Genomic DNA, 26,141 nt, shown 5'->3' with positions numbered 1-26,141 from the left:
GGGGGCGGGCCCAGATCACCTTGGAAACGGGGCGTGGCCGGCGGGCACTGACCTGACGACAAAAAGGCTCCGGCGGGTCTCCCCGCCCTCTTCCTCCTCCCCCCCAACCCCCTCTCCACCATTACAAACCGACACCGACGGCAGTTAAATACGAGACGTCACCCTCAAAAATCAATCACCGCACAATCCTCCGCTGCCCACCGTTTTATTTAACCGACGCTTTTACACCGGGACCGTCCGCGCACACTCACCCCCCGCCACCCTCACACACACACACACCTTCTTCCGCCGAACAGTTCGGATCGTTTTCTTTTTTTGAAAAACCGCCGAACAGCTCGCAGTTGTCACCAAATTGAACCTTCCGGGAGGAAAGAATAACCTCGACTGGAGTTCCGCGGGAGGATCTTATTTCGCACCCCCACTCCCTTCCCCGAGCTACCAGACAGTTTCCTGTCAGTGTTTGTTTATTTACATTCGCCCCAATCCAACCCACATCAATTTAATGCGGCTGAAGCGATCTATAGAAGATCGAAGGCAGTTTTCCAGACGAATTTAATTCTTCGGTAAGTTTGTCCAAGCACATTAGCAGCACACAGAATAGTAGTTATTACAGAGCGCGAAGTAACTTCTTGATCCGTCGAGGAGGTTTTATCACGCTGACGCCCTGTGATTTTTGTTTGACATGACTGCAGTCATTGCTTTAAACTTCACCAGAGAGAGGGAGGTGGGTGTAGGGGCTTGGGGCATAGGAGAGGGAATGTGTGTCTGGAATGACGGTGGGATAAATTGCCCAGAATGGGGTGAGGGTGGGAATAGAGTTTAAGATATTGAGGCCTGGTTGGGGGATTGGGGCCAGAGTGAAGCTGGGATTGTAGTGATCACAATAAGGTCAGCCCTATGGACCTTAGAATGTGAGCTCCCTGATTGGGGCTGTTAACCTGGTCCAGTCAGGGAGCCCTGGCTGACACATACAAACAGGCATCTCAGGGGCTCTGCTCACTCTGAGAGCTGGCTCTGAGGAAACCAAAGCTCGTGTCAAGTACTATGCATGTGTAAATAAAGGGTGAACTGGTGATGGGAGAGTGGCCTCTGTGGAGTTGTTTGAGCATGACTTGTCACCGAAGGTGCAGTGTCAGGTGTTGTTGGGACAGAGACCGCTGCAGAATGGGATTGGGGTGCACACAGGCCAGGCCAGTGGTGTGTAAATGATCCCAGTAAAGGGGGTGGGAACCTCGGGTGGCCAGATTTTCAAAAGTCACTGCTGGGCCACATTGAAAAGTCATGGGAGGTTGGGAGGTGGGGTCTGTGATGATGCACATTTTTGGGTGACTGGCAGCGGTTTGGGGAAGGGATGTTGAAGCTATGAGGCCATGCAATGATATCTCTCAGAATCATTTAAAAGGGTATCCAGCAACGGAGCTCTTGGTGCCACAATGATAATGACAACTTCTTTGGAGATGTCAAAGGTAGGATAGGCTGGAGTCAGGAGGAGAGATGCATGTCTGCTGTTTGCATGTGATGTAATTGGTGCTTACAGAAAAGAAATTACATTTCACACAGATTTTCTCTCACTGGTCTTTTTTTGACAAGTTTTTCTTTGACAAGGTTGCTAAGGTTAAGCTATTTGTAGGAAATTGCCAAGGCATCAGAGCAGTGAATAGAACAACAGGATTGTGCTGTGTGAATCAGGATGTCTGCTCACTGTAATGGAGTCTAGATTAGGGTCTGGAGCCCAGAGTTGGGTGTAGTTGGAGTAGGGGCAAGGAATATTGTAGAGTGTGGAAAGATGCTGAGTGGATATAAACGCCCAGGGTCAGTTGGAGTTGAAATAGAGGCCATGGCGGGCATGCAGATAGGAGCCTGTTGGGATAGTATGTGATGGGACGGGAACCCAGAAGGAGAAGGAGTGAAGAACCAGGGTTGTGAAATTTTCCCAGGGGAATGGTTACAATAGTTTGAAATTTTAGGAACAAGTGGTTTTGATTTGTTTTTATGTTTGGTAATGACCTGTTTCTACAATGCATGCAAGTGTTATAATATAATTCATTATATTTTATAATATATAATATATAATTCAACATTGGTGCCTCCTGTAAATATGTATTTTTAAAGTGTATGTTTCTTCAACTCCATCCCATTTATCATGGTTTTGCAAATGTAGTATGAAACATTATGAACCGGTTTCTTATGTGTTTACAAATAAACATAGTTTGCTGGAAGATTTTCACAAGACTTTGTTTCCCTTTTAAAGGTAATTAAAAAGTTTAGCAATCACTATTGCAAAACTCTTAATAAATATTGTACTGTTACATAAATAAAAGTATATATCATGTTATATGTGACTGTAGGAATGCATCACAATCATAAGCATTGTTACAGTTGTAATACGGGCTGTTACTTCTCACATAATTTCTAAATTATTAGTCCATTCAAAAGCTGCTCTTGTGTCTTTACCCACAAGGAAAGTTAAGATTGTAGCAATCAAAGAAAATGGTAATAGTGATATAGAATTTTTGTTGAGCTGGGCATAAAGCACATATAAAAACACAGCCATGTTTAGGGATCTCAAAACCAAGTTACTAAGAAATTGATTCCAGTAGAATCTCTGGAAATTGAAAACATTATACATTTGTTTAAAAAAATTGTGCCAACATAAAACGAGCAACTGCAGGCCTGGCCAGTTTAATCTTGGTGGCACGAAGCCGTTAGAAATGATAATCTGTTATAAGGTTAACAGTCACCTAAACAAGGATGCATTAATTAAAGAAAGCCACACACCTCTGGGACCAGGTGGAACTTGAATCCAGACCTCCTGGCTCAGAGTTAGGGATGCTACCACCATGCCACAAGATTCCCAGACACATTTATTCAAAGTAATTTGCATTTAGCTAACTTGGTTGAATTGAATTGAAATAGAGAAGATGGATAGGGTTAATGTATTGTAAGTGAACTTTGTTGTGATCCTTGTAGAGATACATGACCAAATGGAGCGTATATTCCCAACGTAATATGGTCACCGTGATCCATCTATGCATGTGCAGTTGCATGCATCATGTCACATCAGCTCCTATTTTCGAACCATGCAGGCTTTTAATTCAGATGATTCAATTCATTGATTTAATTTTAGAACAAAAGGCAAGCTGTCTATCTACAGATTATCCATCAGAAACAGAAGAGACTCAATGAGAAACCAGAAAGCACTGCCATGCACATAAAGCACAGACTTTATTCACAAACTGATGTGATTGAGGTTCCTTCCTATCTTTCATGTTTGTTTTTTTATGTATTACCATCAGGATTGGAATACGTCGTTCCATTCTGAAAACAGCAAAGTCTTTAACACTAAAAACATCCAAAATGCTTCATGGGGTGAATCCATAATAAATGAACATTGAAGCAAAAGAAGTATCTATTGCGCATGTCCACACAGTTGGCTCCACCTTGCATTGGCACCAGATGGCATTAGCCACAAATGCATCCTCCACAAAAGACCCTAATGAGAAAACCAATGGGCAATCAATGACGTGCCTCTGATGTGAAATCTATATTGTAATTAAGAGGCGAAAGCCAATTTTTGTGCAAGGAGCCAGAAGTGATAATCTGATAATGACCAGATGATCTATTTACTAGCAACGTTAGTTTGGAAAAAAACTTGTTGACTAGGATACCGGGGAGAACAAGCCCTACCTCCACTGCTTTTTGGTTTGTAATATGGCACCTTATACTTTCATCTGAGAAGACAGATGGACCTCAGTTTATCAGGCAGCACTCCCTTTTTCTTTGTTGGGTTCACCCTTCATTATTGAAAGTAACCATGATATAAAGTAAAATTCATGGAAGTGCAGAAGGAGATCACATAATCACTTAAGAGAACATCTTGATCCCTATGTGCAATCCCCAACCCTGGCTAAAAGTTCAGTGACGAACCTGCCAAAGGGATGAACAGCTATCTTGCTGTCATTAATGGTCATTTAAATAGTCTGGAGGCAGGATTTCCACACCTTAGGAACAAGAAGCTCCATCAGTGAGCTGCTGTCCAATTTTATGTTTGGCATCTCTGGAGTCCCAGCAACATCAAGGTGTGAAGGGTAGGAAAACAGGCCGTTCCCAGTGGAAATTGTTGCTAGAACCAGACACCAATGTGAGTTGGGGAGACATTGAGAAGACCTTGCATTTGATTTTATGATATCCCCAATTTTCAAACCTGGAGAAAATCAGACATTAAATTTAATTTCAGGCATCATGTGTTGAAAGTCCCACAGTACTTCAGAAATATCTGCTGAGGTTATGTGCCCAAATCTTAGTATGTGATGTGAATCCACAGCCTTCTAACTCAACGGAGTGCCGTGAATTGAGCTAAACTTGACATCGAAAAGGATCCCCCATAATACTGTGAGTTGTGATCCAGAACTTGCTGCATCCCTAGCTAAGTGTTGCAGCATAGCTCCAGCATCGGCATCTACTGGACAATGGGGAAGAATGCCCAGAAATGGCTTTTACTCAAAAAACAGCATAAATCCAACACAGCCAGTTACTGTCCCTGAGTCTAATCTTGATCGTCAGTAAATTATGGATGGGGTCACCAACAGTGCTATCAAGCAGCACTGATGTAGTAATAATAACCTGCTGACCGATGGTTTGGGTTCTGCCTGGGTGCTCAGCTCCTAACCTCTAGGAATTCCTGTGCATGTCTATGTTTGGCTTGGACAATGTAACTATAGTAGCCCGAGTCAAACATAGACATGCACGGGAATTCCGAGAGGCATGGTTCTCAACCAGTAATGCAGTCAACAAACATATAGAATTGGACCCCATATACAAACCCATACAGATCAAAACTGAAAATTACACTACTCACCATAATGGACCAGACAGTACAAATTCCAATTGGAGTAGAACAACATCCTTTCATTGGAAGTCTCACTGATGATGTTACCTAACGAAAATGAGGCAGCTCGGTGAGTAAGTCAACAATCTCAGTAATTTAGGCAGATAAAAAGAGAAGAATAGCTTCACATTCATGATGAATTCGTAAAGTGAACACTTTGAAAAATGATATGCAGTACTGATGTTTATATGGTCATTCAAAGTCCAACAGCAGACATAATTTCCAACTTTACACAAATATCTGTCATTTCCACTTTAGCTATTCAGACGTCATGCCACTAATTCTCCTTATTCATTGCGCTTCACTTTCTTGTCCCTTGAACCATGAAAGAGCTTGTTTGAACCTCATTTGTCTCCAATAACTGCTGGTACTTGTCCATCACAATCGTTGTCATTTTCCTTGTATTGCATCCAGAGTAGACTTTGTTCACAGTTGCAATATTATGCCAAACATTTTAGATAATAGTCATATTGTCACTTATTGTTGAATGCTGATTTTGTTTCTTTCGTTAGAAGATATATTAATGTTGTTTCAGGAACAAAGAATATAAAATTAAAAATTTAAAAGGCCAAATTATTGATTCCTATTTTGCAAAAGCAGTGCATTTATTGGAGTGTTTCCAAGGCAACCAACGTTTTTTTTCATAGATGACAATGCACATGATTTATAACAGTAATCCCTTGTATTTATACAGCATGTCTAACATAATAAAAATATCCCAAGTAACGGGATCTGGATTGCAGAATTTACGTCCTTATTTTTCTTCTCTGTTGCCGCTTAGCCTCATCTTTAAAACATTGTGATTCAAAGCATGAATCAGTGTGATGGACAAGTCATTACCATTCTGTATGATAGACAATAAGTTCATCCTAAATGCTGACAGGCTTCCAATGAGAGTTTCAGGGTGCCTTTGAAGACTAAACACTGCAGATGCTGTAATCAGAAACAAAAAACAAAAATTGCTGGAAAAGCTCAGCAGGATTTTGCAAAGAAGTAGCTGCCAAAGTATAGAAAGTACTTAACATATTCCAGAGTTTCCTCTTCAACACTTAGAACTTGAGCATTTGGCGGACCAGTAATTGGAGAGAGAAACTGGCTTGCAGATCTGGTGAAGCGTGGTACCACTGCAGTCATCACAAACTGTAGAGCATGTGTATGTATGGTTGTCAGTTCAGCTTTGGCTGGTATTTAATAATGACACCAGAAGACAATTGATTTTTGAGCTGAGTAGTTACAGTCAGGTAATTGTAAATGGTATGGAGTATATCTCACGACTTTCCTTGACCCGAGTCTGTATTTTGAAGGAATCTTTTTCAGATCTCCCATTCAAGACCGTTGCAGTCATTTCATCGTGGAGCAATTCTAGGACAGCTAAATTTTTGAAGTACAAGTCAGAAGGCCTCACAATTTAGACACATAATTTAAACATTAACAAGGTACTTACTCAAACTTGTTGTTGCATTTAGTACACTTTGACAGTGTGTGAACTAGTGAGTGAGCTTAGCTGTTTCTACCAAAATAAATGGTGCAGTTTAAATGTTGATACTGACAACTTTGAAATTGTTGTTAATACAATTTGCTTTTGGTTATGTCTTTTTTTTAAATCAACTTGTTTTGACATTTATAACACACCTACAAGAAGCATGGAACTTGGACCCAGCATTCTGGCCCAGAAGTAGGGATCCTTTACAATTATCTCTTTCTGGGTGGCATAAACCACTGCCCAATTTAAATGTGGATGGTTTGTAATTATTATTAACAATTAATAATGCATTCTTTGAAACTCTGTGGAGCTCTTTCAGATATATTGATGTGATAAGACACTATATACATACAAGTTGTTTTCTTTTCTTGGACTTTGTCATGACTTGTTGCAACTCAACTTAAAACAATGGTCAGCTTGATCTTCCCTGTTACACTAAGTTTGATGTGGAAGTGCCGGTATTGGATTGGGGTGGACAAAGTCAGAAGTCACAAAACACCAGGTTATAGTCCAACAGGTTTATTTGAAATCACAAGATTTCGGAGCAATGCAAGCTTGTAATTTCAAAATCTTGTGATTTCAAATAAACCTATTCGACTATAACCTAGTGTTGTGTGACTTCTGATGCTGAGTTTGATAGGAGATACATGGTACAATGGATCCTCCTTAGAACTTCCTAAATGGAAGCAGAGAATAATCTGTGTCTGAAAACAGAGGTCCAAGGATTGCAAGTGATTAGTTATTGTGCCTAAACTAAATGTCCAGGGTTATCTTGATGGCACAAACAACTTTTGGCCATCAGCCTCACTAGGAAATGTCTTCAGATGTACATCAATGTGCCAGCCATCCTTTTTTATACTCTTTGAGTACAACATTTAAACAAAATAAATTAATTAACATTACCTTAACAGAGAACTGGACTGAATATCAAACCAGTGAAAACATCATTACTTGGGCTGAAGATGCGTTCCATCCTACAGAAGACGCAGAGCATACTGGCAGACATCATGTGGTCCCTGTCAAACAACACTTAGTTGTTAATGTAAACGTGGAAGAGAGACAAGAAGGATGAACAACCCCTTCAAAGGCCCACTGCATGGATCTGTTAATGCCAATATTTGTCAGGCCCTGAAGACCCCTCTGAGTCTATTTTTATCGGTTCCTTTATATCCATCTTCAAGTGCATCCATTTAAAATTTCATTCAAATGAGAGGTTCCTTTGGAAATGCAGCAGTCCTTTATTTGGTCTTTGTCCTTAAATGCTGGATTGGGACTTTAGCCCACAACCTTCTAACACAGAGGTCTGCATGCTACCAAATCAGGCATGGGAGTCCCTTTATTTATATTCTTTTGAGCAAACATGAAATAAATAAACATAGTAACTTCATATATGCTCAGGAGATATTTTTAAATCACCCTGGTTACACACCTGTAGAGCAGGTAGAACTTGAACCTGGCTCCTGGCTCAGAGGTAGGGACAGTACCGTTGCACCACTAGAGTCCCTGCATGCAGTCAGGAACTATTTTGAAGGGGAGCAGGGGAACTATTTTGAAGGGGAGCAGGGGAACATTTCTGGTATTCTAGCTTGATATTTTCTAATCAACCGGTTCGGAGATGTTACTACACGTCTCTAGATCAGGTGAAACTTGAACCTGGGCCTCCTGGCTCACACGTAGGAACACTACCATTGTGCCACAAGAGATCTTGCATGCACTCCGGATACTTAGTCAATCAATACTCTCCACCTGCTTGCCCTTAAAGTTAACAATACAATTAATGAAATATTCATATACAAATCTTTACTTTTATGGTTTAAGTTGAACCCAACATTGAAGATATAGGTGTACCAGTGAGCTATATCTTCAGATAACAGTCACAGTCCTATATTCTGTTGACTTGCTAATATATATACATGTTCTGTCTGTTTTGTTAATTGATACCATATGATGACTGAATACAATCAGTTTGGATCTGCTACCAGTCTCAGACCAGCTTTCAGACTTCAGCTGACCAGCAAGCATTCTTTCTTAAGTATGTCCCCTTTTCTTTGCTCTCAGTGCATCCCCTAGCTTAATATTATTTATATTTAGAAAAAACTGATAGTAACAGTTGTAATTTGTATATTATTTCACAGACCTGTGTTTTTTGAAAAAAAAATTTCCAAAGATAGATTTTCAGAAAATATGTAACGTTTATTTCTCTGAGACTGGCTTTTAAGCTTGAGTGACTTAATTATTAAGTTTGATTAAGTCACGAGATGAAGCAGTTGCACATCAATATTCAATACAGATGTCTGTGAATTGGTGGATAAATTACATAGACTACTTTTAATAACTTTTAAATTTATTTAGGATAGATACATTTTTAAGGGTGTAATATTTGCAGTAGATCAAGCAGTGAAATAAAATCATTTTTCTTCAGTCTAGTAAACTGGTATCCTGATGAAATTTACAATTACAAAAACGTGGGATAGTTCACCAGTGACTCACCGGGGGATATCACTGTCGTTTAAACCTGATGAAGAAGGTTTACTGATGGAGGTGGAGGGGCCTTTCTTCAATGATCCTTCAGCTCCACCTGGTAAAAGAGGAAAACCCTACAATCAGTTGTGGGATTTTGAAGGTACAGTAAGTGCCAATTTTATTAATATATTACGTTCACAAACTTGAAGTATAAGCCTTGTTGACCATTGCAGTAAATGTTAATTTACTTTTGTGTCAGACTGCAGATTTTAGTTTTCATTCCCTTCCTTTGCCATCCTCATGAAGCTTAGGCCTTATTTTCCAGGAAACAACCATAAAGCACTTCCCAATCCCTATCCCTTGGCTCCCTTCAGCTGCTATGAAAGAATTGGGACAAGTACTAAACTTTGTTCCAGGCTATGGAAGGCACAGAAAACTGTATCAGAATAATCTTGATACATTCCTCTTCAATCATCCTTTGTATTCCCATTGCCATATTCAGAAGCTCACCAAATGTGTCAGTTGAGATCTGGAATTCAATGTAAAAAGAGCATTCACCATAGAAGAAACATTATTCCTGTGCACTAAGGCTTATCAGCACTATTATATGAAATAGTATTCACGTCATTGGGTACTTTTTTTTTAACTGTGTTAGGTTTCATTTCTCTATGCACTTTTATATTCATCCTTTCCTAACTCCAGCTAAATTGTTTTATATGTGAGTGGAGTAAGATGTAGTTTGGCAAAAGGTGCCATGGTTTATATAAAAACATAATAACGAGGAGCAGGAGTAGGCCATTTGGCCCCTCAAGCCTGCTCTTGCTCCTGCTCCACCTTTCTATGTGACTATGGCCAATTCTCAATGCCATATTCCTGCTTTCTCCCCATATTCTTTGATGCCTTTAAAATCTAAAAATAAATCTAACGTTTTCTTGAATATAGTCAGTGACTTGGCCTTCACAACCTTCAGGGTGTGAACCTGAAACGTCGACTTTCCTGCTCCTGTGATGCTGCCTGACCTGCTGTGTTCATCCAGCTCCACAACCTTCTGTGGTAGAAAATTCCATAGATTTACTACATTTTGAGTGAAGAAATATTTCTTTATGTCAATCCTAAATGACCTGCTCTATCTTAAGACTGTGACTCCTGGTTTTAGACTCCCTAACCTGGGTAAGCATTCTCTCTGCATCTAGTCTGTCCAGCCCTGTTGGGATTGTATGCATTTCAATCAATACCCTGTCATACTTCTAAACTCTTGTGAATTCAAACACAATCGAACAAAATGCTCTTTGAAAGACAGTCCTGCGCCATCCCCGGTATCGGTGTAGTGAACCTCTGCTGCACTCCCTTTGCGGCAGGTATATCCTTTCTCAGGTAGGGAGACTAAAACTGCATACAATACTCCAGGTCTCATTCAGGGCCTATGCAACTGTAGTATGACAGCCCTACTTCTGAACTCAAGTCCTCTTGCATTGAAGGCCAATGTACCAATTACTTTCCCAATTGCTTGTTGCACCTGCCTGTCTACTTTCATTGACTGGTATGCAAACACTGGGGTACAAACTATGTGGATAACCTCTACATGGTTATGCTTGGAATATTCCTCAGGAACACCTCAGATATTGAGAAATGTTCCCCTGGAATAGACATTGGTGGAACCCACTCACATAGGGAAGATTTCCAATCTGCTGTTGAAGCAGATTTCCAACCAATAATCCTGCTGTCTGTATCAGACTTCCCCATTAATAGAGCTCTGTCCCTTGTTAGGCCTAACTCCTGAAGAGTTCATGTTCTGTGAAATAGGCTGTCAACTAATATTCTCCATACCACAGACTTTATTGCGACATTCAACTTCCAAAGCCTGTTACGATCAGTGTCAATACAGTGTGGAGCTGGAGGAACACAGCAGGTCGGGCAGCATCAGAAGAGCAGCAAAGTCCTGATGAAGGGTGTAAACCTGAAACGTCGACTTTCCTGCTCCTGTGATGCTGCCTGACCTGCTGTGTTCCTCCAGCTCCACACTGTATTGATTCAGACTCCAGCATCTGCAGTTCTTTCTATCTCCAAGCCTGTTACAATGTACTTTTTCTTATTATTTAGAATCATGTTTGTTCAGTCATGTTAATTTTTGGACATTAATACTCCTAGGTCTAGGTTAGTAAAATCATTCCTTTTTTTAAGTAAATAAATGTCCTTCCAATGAAACTCAATGTTCTTGTCACAGGGACTGAAATTAGGAACCTGGAAAATATTTTAAGCATGTTGTCATATAGTATACTTTCTTTCTAAAGAAAATACATCTCTTTGCTTATAATGGCTTGTGGTGAGGCTGAATATTTTGCACACAAATAAAGCTCTTTTTCTCCTTCTCAAATTCTTGCTTGTAGCGTTTTCTGTGACAGGCATGATGATGTTGTTAATTTTATACTAAATGTGGATTAGCAGATTTCTGCCAGCAAAGTGACAGTCAAAATCAAGGAAATCACAACATGACATTACAACATTGGTGCAACCAATTACATTGAGATAATTTCCCACAACTTAGGTCACTAATATTTATCTATACAATATTTTAAGGTTCAGATTGCGTTATAAGTTTTAGAAGTGCATGTTGTAGGGATTAATTTGTACCTATATTGCAAACTTCAAGCAAAAGTTACACATATCTTAGTGATACTGAACAGTACAGACCTTCACAAATAAATGTTAATTTATTTTGTAAAACCTAATTGAGATGTAAGTGCTGTTTGTTCTGCTCCCCAAAGGTTCTCTTGTTCAGAATGTATTCTCTCTAGAGTCATAGAATCATAGAGACATGCAGCATAGAAACAGACCCTTTGTTCCACTCGTGTTTGCCGACCAGATATCCTAAATAAACCTAGTCCTATTTACCAGCATTTGGCCCATATCCCTCTAAACATTTCCGATTCATGTACCCACCCATCCTTTTAAATGTTGTAATTGTACTAGCCTCTGTCACTTCTTTTGGCAGCTCATTCCAACCTGCACCACCGTCTGTGTGAAAAGGTTGTCCCTTACGTCCCTTTTAAATCTTTCCCCCTCACCTTGCACCTGTGCTGTGTAGTTTTGGACCCCTCCCCCCCACCCCTAGGAAAAGACTTTGTCTATTTACCCTAGTCGTGCCCGTTATGATTTTATAAACCTCTACAAGGTCACCCCTCAGCCTCTGATGCTCTGGGGAAAATAGACTGAGTCTATTCAGCCTCTCTCTATAGCTCAAACCCTCCAACCCTGGCAACATCCTTGTAAATCTTTTCTGAACCCTTTCAAGTTTGACAACATCCTTCCTATAGCAGGGAGACCAGAATCACAGAATATTTGCTGAAAATATAATTTATTTATTTCATGAGATTTTGCAAACCTTTATATTTTGCATGCAGTTTTTTAAAATTCAGATTCTAGGGAGGACCTCCTAATGTGTCTTTTTTGAAGTTGTGAGCTATTTCCAGCTCATTGAGTGTCAACAACATTGAATTGTGCTTTCATGTGAAATGCTGGCTTATTTTTCAAAAGGAGCGGCAAAATTGATTTGCAGAGTATGTATTTGTAGCCGTGCTGGAACGAAACAAATAATAGCAGATAGATTTGCTTTCAATGTCACTTGAAAATCCACTCACATAGCCTTTCCATTTACAATTTTCATTTGTTATGGGGAGGACTTTATCTCCATTGCCTCACAACTGGGCAGTATGAAATTAAGCTCAAAGCAAAAGACAGGCTAATATGTGGTAACTGGATTGACCAATCCGCAGGAACTACCTTGCTACTGACTAGGTTTGCATTAGCCCAAATTGATGAGTTTAAGAATGATGCATATTTTATGTATATTTGAGGCTAGCCCATTGGTTTTACTTAAATGAAGCTCAATCCTGAAAAAACGATCAAGATTTCCACTGCACCTCTGGCTGGCTATCTGCTGAAATGATGAACAAATCCCTCAATGTATGGACTAGAAACCGATGAAAAGGCAAGAGTCAATGTTTGTTAAGAAATGTGTACACACAGGTGTATTTATCGGTCACTATTTTGAAAGTTTATGTCAAAATTAACAACAAGGCTGGCTAAGTGAAGATTGGTTTCATGATTTGATTTTCCTTTTATTTGAGTGCATAAATTCCTTTTTGAAAGTGATAGTTCCACTGATGTTGGACATGCTTAGGTGTATCACCTGGCTGTGTATTATTCGAATGTAAGCATTCAAGTTAATGAACCACAAAGGCATTCTCAACCAAACAATTCTGTTCTCACCCCATATCCACATGCATGTATTTAAACCATGGGTCACTTAGTATTAGAACCCTGGTCTATTCTTCCTTCAGCAACCCATGATGTGGAGGTGCTGGTGTTGGACTGGGGCGGACAAGGTCAGAAGTCAAACAACACCAGGTCATAGTCCAACAGGTTTATTTGAAAACACAAACTTTCGGAGCATTGCCTCTTTGTCAGGTGAAGTGAGAGAAAAGCACACAGGCACAGAATTTATAGGCAGAGAGATCAAAAGATCATACAAATGGTGTGAATGGAGTGTCAACAGGCTGAATAACAAGCAAAGGGATGACCTATAATCCAATTAAATGGGGCAGAGAGATAATTACAAAAAAATTAAAAATAAGACAGTGCTGGAGATAAACCAATGACTGGAATAACACGATAGGAATAACAGTTGCATACCGAGTGTCTAACCAAAGTAATAAGTAATCCAAAACTGTGCAAACTAGTTAAGGTAAAGAGATCACAACAAGTTATCAAGGTGATGGTGTCAGTAAGGAAGATTTTACAGGTACACAACAATGTGGTGAAGTCACATGTAGTGCGACATGAATTCAAGATCAAAGTTGAGGCCGTCTTCATGGGTATGGAACTTTGACTATTGGTTTCTGCGCAGTGATTCTACATTGTTGTGTATCTTGAAGGCCGCCGTGGAGGTACACAACAACACAGAATTGCTGAGCAGAAACTGATAGCCAAGTTCCGTACCCATGATGATGACCTGAACCATGATCTTGGGGTCATGTCACGCCACGTGTAACCCCACCACACTGTTGCGTATCTGTAACATCTTCCTTACTGTCCTGTTTTGACACCATCACCTTGATAACTTGTTTTGATCTCTCTACCTTAATTAGTTTGCACAGTTTTGGATTACTTATTACTTTGGTTAGACATTCGGCATGCGACTCTTATACCTATTATGTTATTCGAATCATTTGGTATGTCTCTAGCACCACCCTATTTTTAATTTTTTTTGTAATTGTCTTTCTGCCTCATTTAATAGGATTATGGGTCATAACAGCTGTTATTCAGCCGTTGACACTTTACTTACACCGTCTGACACTTGATCACCTTCGGAGACCTATTATTTGGCTTGTTGACACTCCATGCAGACCATTTGTGTGATCTTTTGATCTCTATGCCCATTGATCCCTCTTGACTATAAATTCTGTGCCTGTGTACTTCTCTCTCACTTCACCCAATGAAGTAACCCAGAGGCACTGAAGCCATTTTTCTGTTTATTTGTTTGCAGTTGTTAACACATGCTCTGACTTGTCTGTTTACTGACTGATTAAGTAATGGAGCGTAAAGTAAAAACAGAAAATACTGAAGATGCTCAACAGGTCAGGCAGAATTGATCAAGACATGGTTTCAGCAGCCTGACCTGTGAAATGTCATTTCAGGAAGTAGCTGCAATAGCAGATACATGGACTTTAAACTTTCCACAGAAACTTATGATAAGTAATTTAGAGAATAAGTACTGTTGAATAATCAGATTATTGCTTCTGATGGTTAAACAACCTCTGGCAGTGAAAGAAAACTTATATGTGGAGTTTCGATTATTCAGGTAATGAATTATTGTAGGAGATTTTAAAAATAACTAACTTTATATTTCAAAACTATCATTTTTCCTTCCTAATGCAGTCTTTCTTTCCCTATTATTTATCTTTCCAAATCCTGTTGATGCTGATGTTCACCAAGGTCCCAGTTACCTTGTTATTACATTGGACTTCCAGGAACTTTTTGGGCAAGAGCACTTTGGTTTTCATACACCCTTAACCTCAATTAGGCCACCGTATGCCCTGCATCAGTGAGTTCCAGAACATGCACTTTTTAAAGAAATTGATCATAGACATTGTATAACACCTGCATTTGAAGCTGACCCAGTCCCAAGAAACAGATACAGTAACTTAGAAAAGTAGCATATTCATGTGAAAAATGTTTTCTGTAGCCTTAAATTTTTCATATTTCACATTTAACAGTTGTAGAAGCATTTTTCTTGAATAGCAGCAAAGAACTGTACCTTGAAGTGGAACTCTGTCCGTAAGTACTGGAAGTTTTTTTTGTCACTATAACCTTAACAGCTTTAAATCTCAGTGTTACAAATCATGCACACTTTGTCGTAACAGTTGTATGAATACTAATGTTCCACCAAAATCCCCTTTGGTATCAGCTAAACTGTAGTTCTTCTAATTAAAATATACGCATGCATTATAAGTAAGTCGAAGATATGTTGCTGCCGGGACTGACTTATTTCTGCCCCTTTATTTGAAAGTATGTATTTTACTCTCTTTAGTAATCCCCATATTATATACCTGTATTTGTTTGGCTTGGTATAGTTAATGCTGATAATTTATAAGAAAGAAATCTTAAAATTTTCCTTCCTACCTCTAAGGAGCCCATATTCTTGGCAAAATGGCTGACTGAGAACTCCAGTCTGATTCATTTTATTAATGTTAACCTTGCATTGTAGTGTAGAATTTCTTTTTTGTGTTGTAGATTGGTTTTAGTATTAACAACTTACTTTGTTTTAATGTTATTAGACATGGACAACATTTAGTACTATTGCTTGCTGGTAAAGGAAAAGCATGGAAGGTGAGTTCTAGAAAGCAATATGATGATAGTGTAATAATTGTTGACTAGCTAACTGATATATTTACAAAGATGGCAAGAACAAATACCCTCACAGTTTCTATGATCCTGAAATTTTATTGGGATTTTCTCAGGATCGCACTGTAACTTTTGCATATGTCCAGAGGAAAACTGGTATGAGTCGTTTTTGATGAAGTTTTTGAGTTTTCAGCTGATTTCCTCCTGCAGTTGAATTGAAAGAATACATATGGAATTTTAGAACCCAGATTTTTAATGTGTTACCTTTTGTAGTAATTAAGATATTCTCTACTTCGGTGCTATGTGCGTACACTTCTGAGCCAGATTTCCTCTGGGCAACAGGTGTACGAAAATGTAAACTCATTTTTATGAAGTGGGTTTAGGATCTTGCTGTCCCTAATATTTATTTATTTTCATGACAGTTGCAGCTTTAAATTTAGGGTGTTTGAAGACTATGTGACAGTAAACCTGATGGTTTGATTACTAATAGCACATACAGGGGTTTTAAGACCAAATAGTCAACAAAGGTTGAAGGGATTCTCTATCCCACCACAATCTCAGAAGAGCACTCCCTCCTGTATTGATTTGCTGTTGTAGTTTTCCATATTAGCAATGCTTTTGCCTCTTAGAGACAAACTCTCACTTAATACTAAGTAATATGCTGAATAAGACCTAGAGTTTTTCAAATTTACTAAAGGCCTTTACTGACAGTAGCAGGAGATGAACTTCTAACTTACGAAGCTGGATGCAAGTTAAAGACAGATGCTCTGCACAAAAGGACAGCATTCTTTCTTTGATGTATTTTTCAGCTATGGTTTCTACCTCTGTTAATACACTTTGAGCTGCACTTAAAGTAGTGCCTACAACTGGATTGGGCTGTTATGCTGGGATTCCATGGTCTAGCTATTGTTTCTAATTTTGAATATTTGTCTCTATTTTGAATTTTACTTCACAGCATATTTGGTGCTAGAGTGTTTATGGTTCAGTTTTTAAGAGTGTCTTTGCAACTGTATTACTAAATGAAACTAAAACTCAAAAATATGAAACTGGTAACATTTTTCTTTGCATTAGAAAGAACTAGATTTAAAATATGACTGTACAATTCATGAAGAAAACTGGGAAGGCAAAGCACTCCTCCCATGGAACTATTTTCCTCCTGGTGTTAACAAATTCAATGCCTATGCAATTCATGGCTCTGGCGATAAAAGAGTTTACGAGGCTCTGTACCCCATACCTAAAGAACAATTGAAGAAGGGACAACAGCCTGACTTGTAAGTGCAGACGTTTGCCATTTATTGCTCTTTCTGTTTGGAATATATAAATATTTGATAAAACTGCAAATTCTTATGCTTGGAGCAGACATTGACTTATGAGTAGCCACAGACAACAGTTTGACTTTTACAATAATCAGATCCAGCAAAGGATATTGCAGTAACATTCTTCACTCTAATGTGGTCAGTTGTGCTCCAGCTAGACAATAAATTATGTATACCTGAAGCAGTGGATAATTGTGTAATAGTCCCTGCTGTGTATTATAATAGTACACATAAGATTTTTATGCACGTTTTATTAGTTTCAGTTAAAGTTCCATGTTTTCACCTTTCACAATCAACAGAGCATTTCATATACATGTCCTTACTCAAACTATTAAATTGCCATTTGGAAAATAGAATTTAGTCCTTTACATTTGATTTTTTATATATATATAATTTCTGCTTTTTATTCGCTGATATTTTCAATGCATGGCATCCCTAGATGTGGTCATGTGAAGTCTATCTGGGAATTGCATGCAACTAACTATTAGATCCCTTAACCACTGTGGTGCCGTAGCATGCTAGGATGTTTGCAGATACAATTTCTCCCACAGTAGGTTTTTTGATCTTATGCTAATTTTGGACATTGGACATTAATTCATAAAAAAAGATGAAAACAGAGAACTTTTGTGTTGCTTTTGCACATCTGTTAACAACATGTTATAAAGCAATATTTGGAGAAAATGTCCACTCTATATTGGGAAAACAGTAATCTGAGGAGATTTTCAGACATGGATGCAAAATATCTTAAAAGCATTTATTGGCTGAAGGTTATTGAGGAACAACGAAAAAGCTGGATAGAAATACGAAATTAAAGAAATTATTAATGCCTAACAGTTTGCAATTTGCTTATCAGATAAGTTAGCAAAAAATAATCTAAAATGTTGGATTAAATTTACCTAACACCATGAGATAAACATTTTTGTGTCTTATTCAATACTACTGAAATAATAAAGCATGCAGGTGTTTCCAAATATTTATTTTGAGTAGAGGATAGCTAGTTTTAATTTGCAAAGATGCAGTTTTAACTCAGTGTTATACCTTGTCAATTATGGTTGTCTGCTAAAGAAGGGAATTGCTAATTTAATGCTAAGTAGACATTTAAAATTAGTTGAAGAACCAGATTTATCTTTTTCACGCATAAATGCCCATATGTTTAGTACTATTGTAATAACATGCATTTACTGTAAAATCAATTCATTTAATTCTTGAAACAAGCCACAGTTTACTAGGCCTCAAGTTGTCCTTGAGTTAACACTGAAATGATAATTCCTATACCTGATAATTTTTTTGACTTTGTTCATCCCAACTTCTTCCAAGAACTGCTGATCTAAACATCACTAAATCTTGTTCCACAGCTAAAAGTACCAGAGGTGGGCAGAGTGTCATTTTCTTAAAAGGAGCAGAAGCAAACTTCTTCTGGGCAATTGATTGCCATGGGGAAGGCCCATGTTATAAGGCCCACCTCTGACTGTGCCATCCTGGCATAACATCACGCAGGCAGGCTTTGCTGGTGTGTAACTGATTTAGGGATTTCTGGAAGATGAGGTTGTAATACCACTCTTCTTTCTTTTATTGGTATCAGTTGAGGGAAAGTTTGATGTTAGAAGGTGCCATCAACCCATCCATTGGAAATTTTCCTCGGCTGGAAGAAAGGGCAAAGATCAGAAAGTGAAACTATATCTAACCACAAGTGCTGTCCACTCTAACTTGCTGTTGAATGTGCCCTCCTAGGCTCTTTATTTTGTACTAATTTAGTTGAACTTACGTTCAAATAAAATTGTTTGATCAATATTTGGGGGTTTGGCAAAGGCAAACATGGGGTGAGAGAGCCAGGAGAAATATATCACAGAATCCCTACAGTGTGGAAGCAGGCAATTCAGCCGATCAGGTCCATACTGACCCTTCGAAGAGCATCCCACTCAGATCCGCTCCCCTACCCTGTCCCTGTAACCCTGCATTTCCCATGGCTAATCCGCCTAATGCACACATCTTTGGACTGAGAGAGGAAACCGGGGCACCCAGAGGAAACCCATGCAGAAACAGGACGAAGGTGCAAACTCTATACAGACAGTCACCCGGTCGTGGAATCAAATCCAGGTCCCTGATGCTGTGAGGCAGCAGTGCTAACCACTGAGCCACCATACCACCTCGAGCAGCCTAACAGTGAACAAAACACGGCAGGAGAGCATTGGAAAGAATAAAGAAAGGGAGGACTTTGGCATGAGAATAAATATTATAAGGAAGTAAAATGATAGTTAAACTTAAAGTAAGAGGAAATCCTATTTAGAATGAGGTAAAATGTTTTGACAGTAATGTACATAGTGTCACAATTAAGGCAGAGGAACTGAAGGTGTTGACAGGAACCAGACATGGTAGGAATTACTGAGACGTGGCTAATGAAAACAAAATGAAGGCTGTTAATGAAGCATTGCAGAGTTTAGCATATTTAGAAAAGATATATAGAGGGAGCTGGCAGTGGAAATAAAGGGGATTTCGTTAGCAGCAGGACAAAAGTAGAATCTGTGTGCATAGAGATAAATGATAGTAAAGGATGAGTCCCAGTAAAAGATATAGTGTACAGAACAATAATAATGAAATAGAGGTAAATGAAGCAATATGCAAACAAATCAGGGAATTGAGAAAAATACAGAGTATTAATGATGCAGGATTTCACCTACCCTGATATTAATTGGACAGAAGAGGTAGATAATGGAGATAAGGGAATCAAGTTTTCCAAGGAGTACGGGACTCCTTTCCACCCCCAAGAAGCTAAATTTCAACATGTGAAATTCAGTAAACAAAAAAAAAACAACAGATATTGGAAATCTGAAACAAAAACAGAAATTGCTGGAGAAACGCAATAGGTCTGGCAGCATCTGTGGTGAGAAAGTAGAGTTAACATTTTGGGTCTATTGGATCTAGTAATGGGGAGTAAACCAGATCAGATGTGAGAAGTAAAAGTAGAAGAACATCCAGGCAATGGTGACTATAATACAATACATCTTAAGTGATGGCAGAGAAAGACATAAGATTAACGAAAAACTGATCTGAAGGGCTGAGCATCAAACTTGAAAGTAAAATGTTCATTTTTTTAGACAATGATATAGAACAACAATAGGAAACATTTAAAATGATGTGCTGTGGAATGCAGGACTACATTCTGCTAAAAGGAAAGAATAAACTAGACACTAATGAAATTCCATGGATGAGTAATGGTATGAAGAACCCACTGAAAATTAATAAAGAGGCATGTGCTAAGCATTTACAGTAGAAGATTGCATCACAGGACAGAAATATGGGAAAATTAGGAGAGAAGTAAAAGAAAAGTTGTGAAAACAAAGAGAAGCTGTTAAGTTATCAAAAACAAAACAAATCGCAAAATAGTTTGCAGAAGCAGCAATAAAAAATGAAGGCTGTGATGGTAGTAGGGATTGATAGAATATCAACATAGACAATGTCATTGTGATGACAAAGATATTCAATAAATATAGAAAAGGTAGATATCACTGAATTAAATTTTAAAAATCAAATTTTGTTTAAATTAAACAAATTAACAAGTTTAAAGAATGTAAAATACTGATGTGATGATTTGCACCACACACTTTCAAAAATCCATTACTGCATATGTAGTAATTGATTACATAAAGGTTAGTTATGTGGATTTCAAATGTAATTTGTATACTTAAGAAGAATGACAGAATTTGTCCAGGGGAATTATGAACCAGACCACTTCAAATCAGTGGTAGCAAAAATAATGGAATCCCTACTAAACTAAGTAATTAAAGTACAAATAGTAATGGAAAATATAATATGATTAGTCAAAATGGATTCCAAAAGAGAAAATCTTGCTTCATCAACCTCATTGAATTCTGCATGGAGTTAAAGAGAGAATAGACAATGGTAATGCAGTAAATGTGATTCATCTGGATTTTCAAAAGCCTTTTGGCAAAATACCTTGAATATGGAGTCAATGAATATATGGCAAAATGGATTGCCAACTAGTTTTGAGACTGAAATTAGAGAGTGGGAGTGCTGTTCAAAATTTACATTAGCAATTTGGACTGTGGAATCCAATTTCTAAGTTTGACACTAAAAATGTGTACTGTGTGTGTGTGTGTGTGTGTGTGTGTTGACTTTTGACAAAAGATGGCTAAGGTGTGACTGAATGGAAAGTGTTAAAATTATGGCCGTTTCTGAGGATGTGGATTCCGCAAAGCAGTTTATTCTTGTAGGGTAGAGAATAACTAGAGTTAGATATGTCGATCACACAAAAAAATCCAAAAAGGAAATTTGGAAGAAAGTTCTACAAAAAACAGTGAAAATGTAGAACTTGTTACATGGAGTACTTGAAACAAATAGCATAAATGCATTTTAGGGAAGTTACACAAACATGAGGAAGAAGGGAATAAATTAATATGACGATAGATTTAAATGAAGAAAGATGAGAGGAAACTCAACTGGATTTAAAACATGAACTACCTGGGCTAAATTAACTGTTTCTTTGCCATATATCTGCTGTACTCCTATGTATTCAATGTAAACTAGGTACTGACTTCATGTGCCACAAAAAGCTAGAGGATTGATGCAACTTTTGAAAATGCAAAGGGACCACTCAACAAATTATTCCTCCCTAATAAGTCCACAGTAGTATATAACCATGTTGTTTTTTTAGTTTTCCTCGAATGTAATTTTTTTTTACATGGTAAGTTACTTAGCATTTTCTTTTACCATGTTCAGAATATTACTAATGTGCTTTTCTGCTTTAGTCATCGCTTGGAATATTTCAAGGATTTCAGCTTGAATTCAATTATGGGAAAACAATGGAAGCAGCCCCAGTCTGAATTGTGGAAATCTGTCCCCGGGACCAAGAAGTGGTTAGCATGCCTTGATTGCTGTTGCTCTTGTCTCTTGAATCTTGGTATACTTGTCTGAGGCTTCTACTTTTTCTCTGTTCTGCAGACTCTTCAGTGATCATTATCCAATGAGATATTTACAAATAATGAGATTTTGTAGGGACCATGTATTATAATCTTTGACATTGTATATAAACTTTCGTTACTGTCAGCTCTCTGGCCTGAAACTTGATTTAGCAGTAAATTCTTTCCATTAGAAACAAATTATATACCCTATATAAAATAAATGGGAATCTGAGGGTCACACCAAGTTATTTTGCTGTGTATGTGTGTTATTTTTGTAATGTTCAAAGGCTCCAAGTTTTAAAAGAAGAAGGAACCAAACACTATATTCTTAAGGAAATATTTAGAGTGTCTGCACCTCTGGCCTTCTGGGATATTTTTCAAGTTCATTCCTTGCAACCAATACTTGATCCAAGGCATTGTACTGCACTGCTGATCGTTCTATATTCCAACTCAGACATTTTCAATTTCTTCCAAATCCTGGGAATTAAGAGAAGCTCTTGAATAGAGAAGAGCAAATTAATCCTCACGACTCTACACTATCAAAGTAAAGCAGTAATTTCTGATTTTTTTTCTCCATGTTCAAACTGTAATTGTCATCCTAGAAATATGGACTATTCTAGCACCAGGCTGTAGTCAGTACCCTGTAGTCTCATCAGCACTTGGCTCGCAACCTCTTCTCGTGAAGAGAAGGTTCCATCAGAAATTACTTGTCATTGGCTTTAGCTGGGAAATTCCTCAGACTGCTCCCACTGTAACTTTACTGTAAAGAGGGCATGGAATTTAATGGAGTCCACCATAGTGGGTATGATGGGAATACTGGAAAAATCATATAGGGCTACCTGCAACAGAACACTGAAGTTGGCATACTGTTCCTCCATTAAGTTGGAAGCAGGAAGACCCGACTTAGAATTGAGTTTAAAATGAATCGTAAAATTGTTGCAGGTAAGATCGAAGCCATTTGGCCCATCGAGTCTGCATGAACCCTTTGAAGAGAGTCCCACCCCAGACCCACCTCCTATCTCCATAATCCTGTATTTACCAAGGCTGAACCACCTAGTCTGCGTATCTCTGGACACCATGGGGCAATTTACCATGGCCAATCCACCTAGTTTGCATATCTTTGGACTGTGGGAGGAAACAAAGCACACAGAGAAAACCCATGCAGATTCCAAACAGTCACCCAAGGCTGGAATCAAACCCAGATCCCTGGCACTGTAAGCTAGCAGTGCTAACCACTGAGCCACCATGCTGCCCAAAGTGGTTTGTAGTTGGATTTCCCAGTTGTTCTGGTTGTACCTCGCACATGGTAGGTTATTTCTATTAGAAACTGGTTAGATGTGATTACAGTTCCCAACTGGTTTCAGGTTTTTCTTCCTCGGTCATCTGGCTCAACAGTAGAACAAATGATACTAGATATTGTGACTCTTTCCACTCAACTGCAGACAATATCATAAAAATGGGTTCTGGCTGTACAAGCAGTTGATATACTAAAATGCTGCATGCACTTATTTTAGTTGGTTAAACTCTCACAGTGTCTGAGTACATTCTTGTGCTTTTTGTGACAATTGCCAATCTAGCTGTAAATTCTGTGGGGTATTTTTTACAAGAATAATGTCCATTCTACGTCTTGGTCTGTTAATCAACAAAATGGCAATGCTGATTATCTTTCAAATATTGCTGCTCAGTGCAATAAATGAAATATATCTGTAGATGATCACTTTGCTAAACTGTTGATTCTGCAAGCATTAGCATGCCACTTTAATTCTTTGTCCCAGTCCCAATTTGACCTCAGTTTTCTGCTCTGTTTTGAAGAAGTTCAACGCAAGACGCTATCTTTCATAGTAGGTACTATAGACAGATTACAGCTGCCTGGCTTTAATTTTGAGCTACTTGTAACAGCTTCAATTTATTCTTGGGCACTCTGTAACCATTTACAATTTCTCAATACTGATCTTTTGTTTGTGTTTATCCTATTATAAGCACCTATTGTCTTACACTCTCATCTCTTTTTTAATCACTCCTGCAATCCACCTCATCAATGGGATTCCTACCTTTGCCCTGGATCTCTCTACTTAAAAGCTGTTCATTGCCAGCATTTTCCAGTTCTTCAGTGAAAAGTCATAAACCTGAAATGCTAATTTTGTTTCTCTCTCCACAGATACTACCTGAGTTACTGAGAATTTCACACAATCTTCTGAATAGAAATTTGGGAAATAATGTCACTGGAAATAATTTTGTACAAAAAGTGTTTATTTCAGCTGGCTGAAGCCAACACAACACTAACTGAGTGTTGTAATAAAAACAAGCCCCTCAGCATTAAAGACTGTCATATAGGACAGAATATGCTATGACAAGGAGGATGAACAGTGAACATGTGAAATACAAATCAATGTTAAACAAACAAATGATTAAAAATACAATATTTAGTTAAGTAATAGCATTTAATTAATATGTAACAGACTGCCAGCAGTGTTAAATAAATGTATGATACTTGATCATGTGTTGATAGCTTTCTTATGGTGATGGTGGCATTACAGATAACTCGTGGAGTCTGAGTTGCTGTGGTAACACATATTTGCATGCATATTGTATCTGCACCTTTGGATAATGATGGTCAAGGCTCCAATTTCTCTACAGCACATGATTAACCAGGAATCTTTCCCACTGGCATGTAATGGAAGGATTTGCAAGTTGATCATCAACTTGTTTGGCCGCATTATGAATGTATTTCCCCTCAGCCATCAAGTCCTAGAATGGGACTAGAACTCAGAGCTTCTGTCTCAGAGGCAGAGATACTATCCACTACGACAAGACTTCAATTTTCTGTGCCAGTGCATAAAACAGAAACTTGAAACACGAATCATGAACAACATACAACATTTTTTTCTCAAGTACTATGAAAGAATTGGCCAAGATTGGGTCTTAAACTGATAAGCCTGTTTAGCCTGCATTTAGTGCAAGACAGCATCTCAGTCAAGATGTTAAAGCCAAAACTGACAACGTCTGCCTGAAGATTAGTTGAATAGTTGGTTGATACTTAAATGTTGACTAAATCTCTTTAGTGAGCACGTGGCACTTTGGTGAGTACTTCAGCACTTTCTTAACAGTGACCAGTAAACAAGGCACTGACGTCAATTTTGGCTTAAAGGGAATTTCAGCATTTTGTGATCATTGCTCCTGATGCTGAACAGAGGATTTTCTGGGTGTCTTTTCAACTCCAGCAGTATTTAGTTCAGAAATTCTCTGAGTAAGTGGTGTGATGCTACAAATCTAGGAATCACCCAGAGAAAATAGTGGGCATCTTGGTAGGATGTCCTCCTTGATTTGGATGAAGAATTGGACAAGGGCAGGCAGAACACCATTAATTGCTAGTGGAGAAAGGGGCAGGAAGGAACAGTAATGTTCTATCCCCATATGGATCGAGGACATTCCTCTAGGTCAGCTGCAGGAGGATTTCCAGTGTCACATCTAAGAATTTGTACACTTCGCCTTTCGATCTCAGTTGGCTGGATGGCTGGTTTGCAATGTAGAGTGACACAAACAGTGTGGGTTCAATTCCCACATCCAGCTGAGTTTACCATTAAGTTCCCATTCTCAGTCTCTCCCCTCACTTAAGGCATGGTGACCCTCGGGTTAAGCCACCAAATGCCCAGTTTTCTCTCTAATAGTTGAGCAGCCTATGGTCCAGCAGGACTTTGGCAGTCTAAGTCTTGAATGGGCAACCCCTTATTTTTAGACCATAACCTCGAAGTTTTGGATTCTATATTTGAAAAGGGATATATATAACCAATCCTTTTTATTACTAAAAACCTGTTAGTTTAATATCAATGGTGGAAAAGATAGTAGAATTTTTGCTTAAAGAGGAAATAAAATTATATTCATTATCTGAAATGTAATAATGTAATTGTGCAGTTTTCTGAAGGTATCATGCTTGACCATTATTGAACTTTTCAAAGAAGAAGCAGTAGAAAATAATTAATACTCCAAAAGAATGTAATGAAACACAGAAAGACAATAATAAGCTTACAGAATGGGCGTGTAATTGTAAAATAAATTTTAATGTAGATAAATGCGAAGCGGTGCATTTTGTTGGAAAGAATAAAGAAGCTGCATACTCCATGGATATTAAAAAAAATGTCTGGGGCAGATGAACAAAGGGTCTAGGTTAT

At 38.4% G+C, this 26,141-nt stretch overlaps 2 protein-coding genes across 7 annotated transcripts in view; one reads left to right on the top strand and one right to left on the bottom strand.

Annotated features, from left to right (window-relative positions):
- The window catches only part of sclt1 (sodium channel and clathrin linker 1), an 88,602-nt gene extending 88,240 nt beyond the window's left edge, over positions 1-362 (bottom strand). The window contains exon 1 of the mRNA XM_048596596.1: positions 280-362. The gene's annotated coding sequence lies outside the window, so the exon portion shown is untranslated. The remainder of the gene's footprint in view (positions 1-279) is intronic.
- Positions 1-24,467, top strand: c1h4orf33 (chromosome 1 C4orf33 homolog). 6 transcript variants are annotated; one of them, XM_048596619.1, is made up of 8 exons: positions 68-563; positions 6,193-6,324; positions 8,337-8,403; positions 8,794-8,994; positions 15,110-15,170; positions 15,671-15,722; positions 16,809-17,008; positions 21,820-24,124. In XM_048596619.1, the coding sequence occupies exons 4-8, from the start codon at positions 8,814-8,816 to the stop codon at positions 21,983-21,985; spliced, it is 660 nt and encodes a 219-aa protein (XP_048452576.1). In that variant the 5' UTR covers positions 68-563; positions 6,193-6,324; positions 8,337-8,403; positions 8,794-8,813; the 3' UTR covers positions 21,986-24,124. The 6 variants fall into 6 exon arrangements, with proteins under 6 accessions (XP_020389990.1, XP_048452576.1, XP_048452585.1 ...); XM_048596636.1 differs by lacking the exon at positions 8,337-8,403 and adding an exon at positions 24,131-24,467 and having other exon boundaries at positions 75-563; positions 21,820-21,927; XM_020534401.2 differs by lacking the exons at positions 6,193-6,324; positions 8,337-8,403 and adding an exon at positions 24,131-24,467 and having other exon boundaries at positions 1-563; positions 21,820-21,927.
- The last annotated feature ends 1,674 nt before the right edge of the window (positions 24,468-26,141 follow it).

Source organism: Rhincodon typus, chromosome 1 (genome assembly GCF_021869965.1).
Source record: "Rhincodon typus isolate 14 chromosome 1, sRhiTyp1.1, whole genome shotgun sequence".
NCBI lineage: Eukaryota > Metazoa > Chordata > Chondrichthyes > Orectolobiformes > Rhincodontidae > Rhincodon > Rhincodon typus.
The sequence above is the reverse complement of the archived record's forward strand: the minus strand, read 5'-3'. Positions and strand labels throughout refer to the sequence as shown.

Bases quoted from the DNA above. Each gene is read 5' to 3' on its own strand.
- c1h4orf33 (XM_048596619.1), top strand. From the start codon at position 8,814: ATGAAATTTACAATTACAAAAACGTGGGATAGTTCACCAGTGACTCAC. The intron at 8,995-15,109 runs GTACAGTAAGTG...CACATTTAACAG, and splicing joins TCAGTTGTGGGATTTTGAAG to TTGTAGAAGCATTTTTCTTG. The intron at 15,723-16,808 runs GTGAGTTCTAGA...TCTTTGCATTAG, and splicing joins GTAAAGGAAAAGCATGGAAG to AAAGAACTAGATTTAAAATA.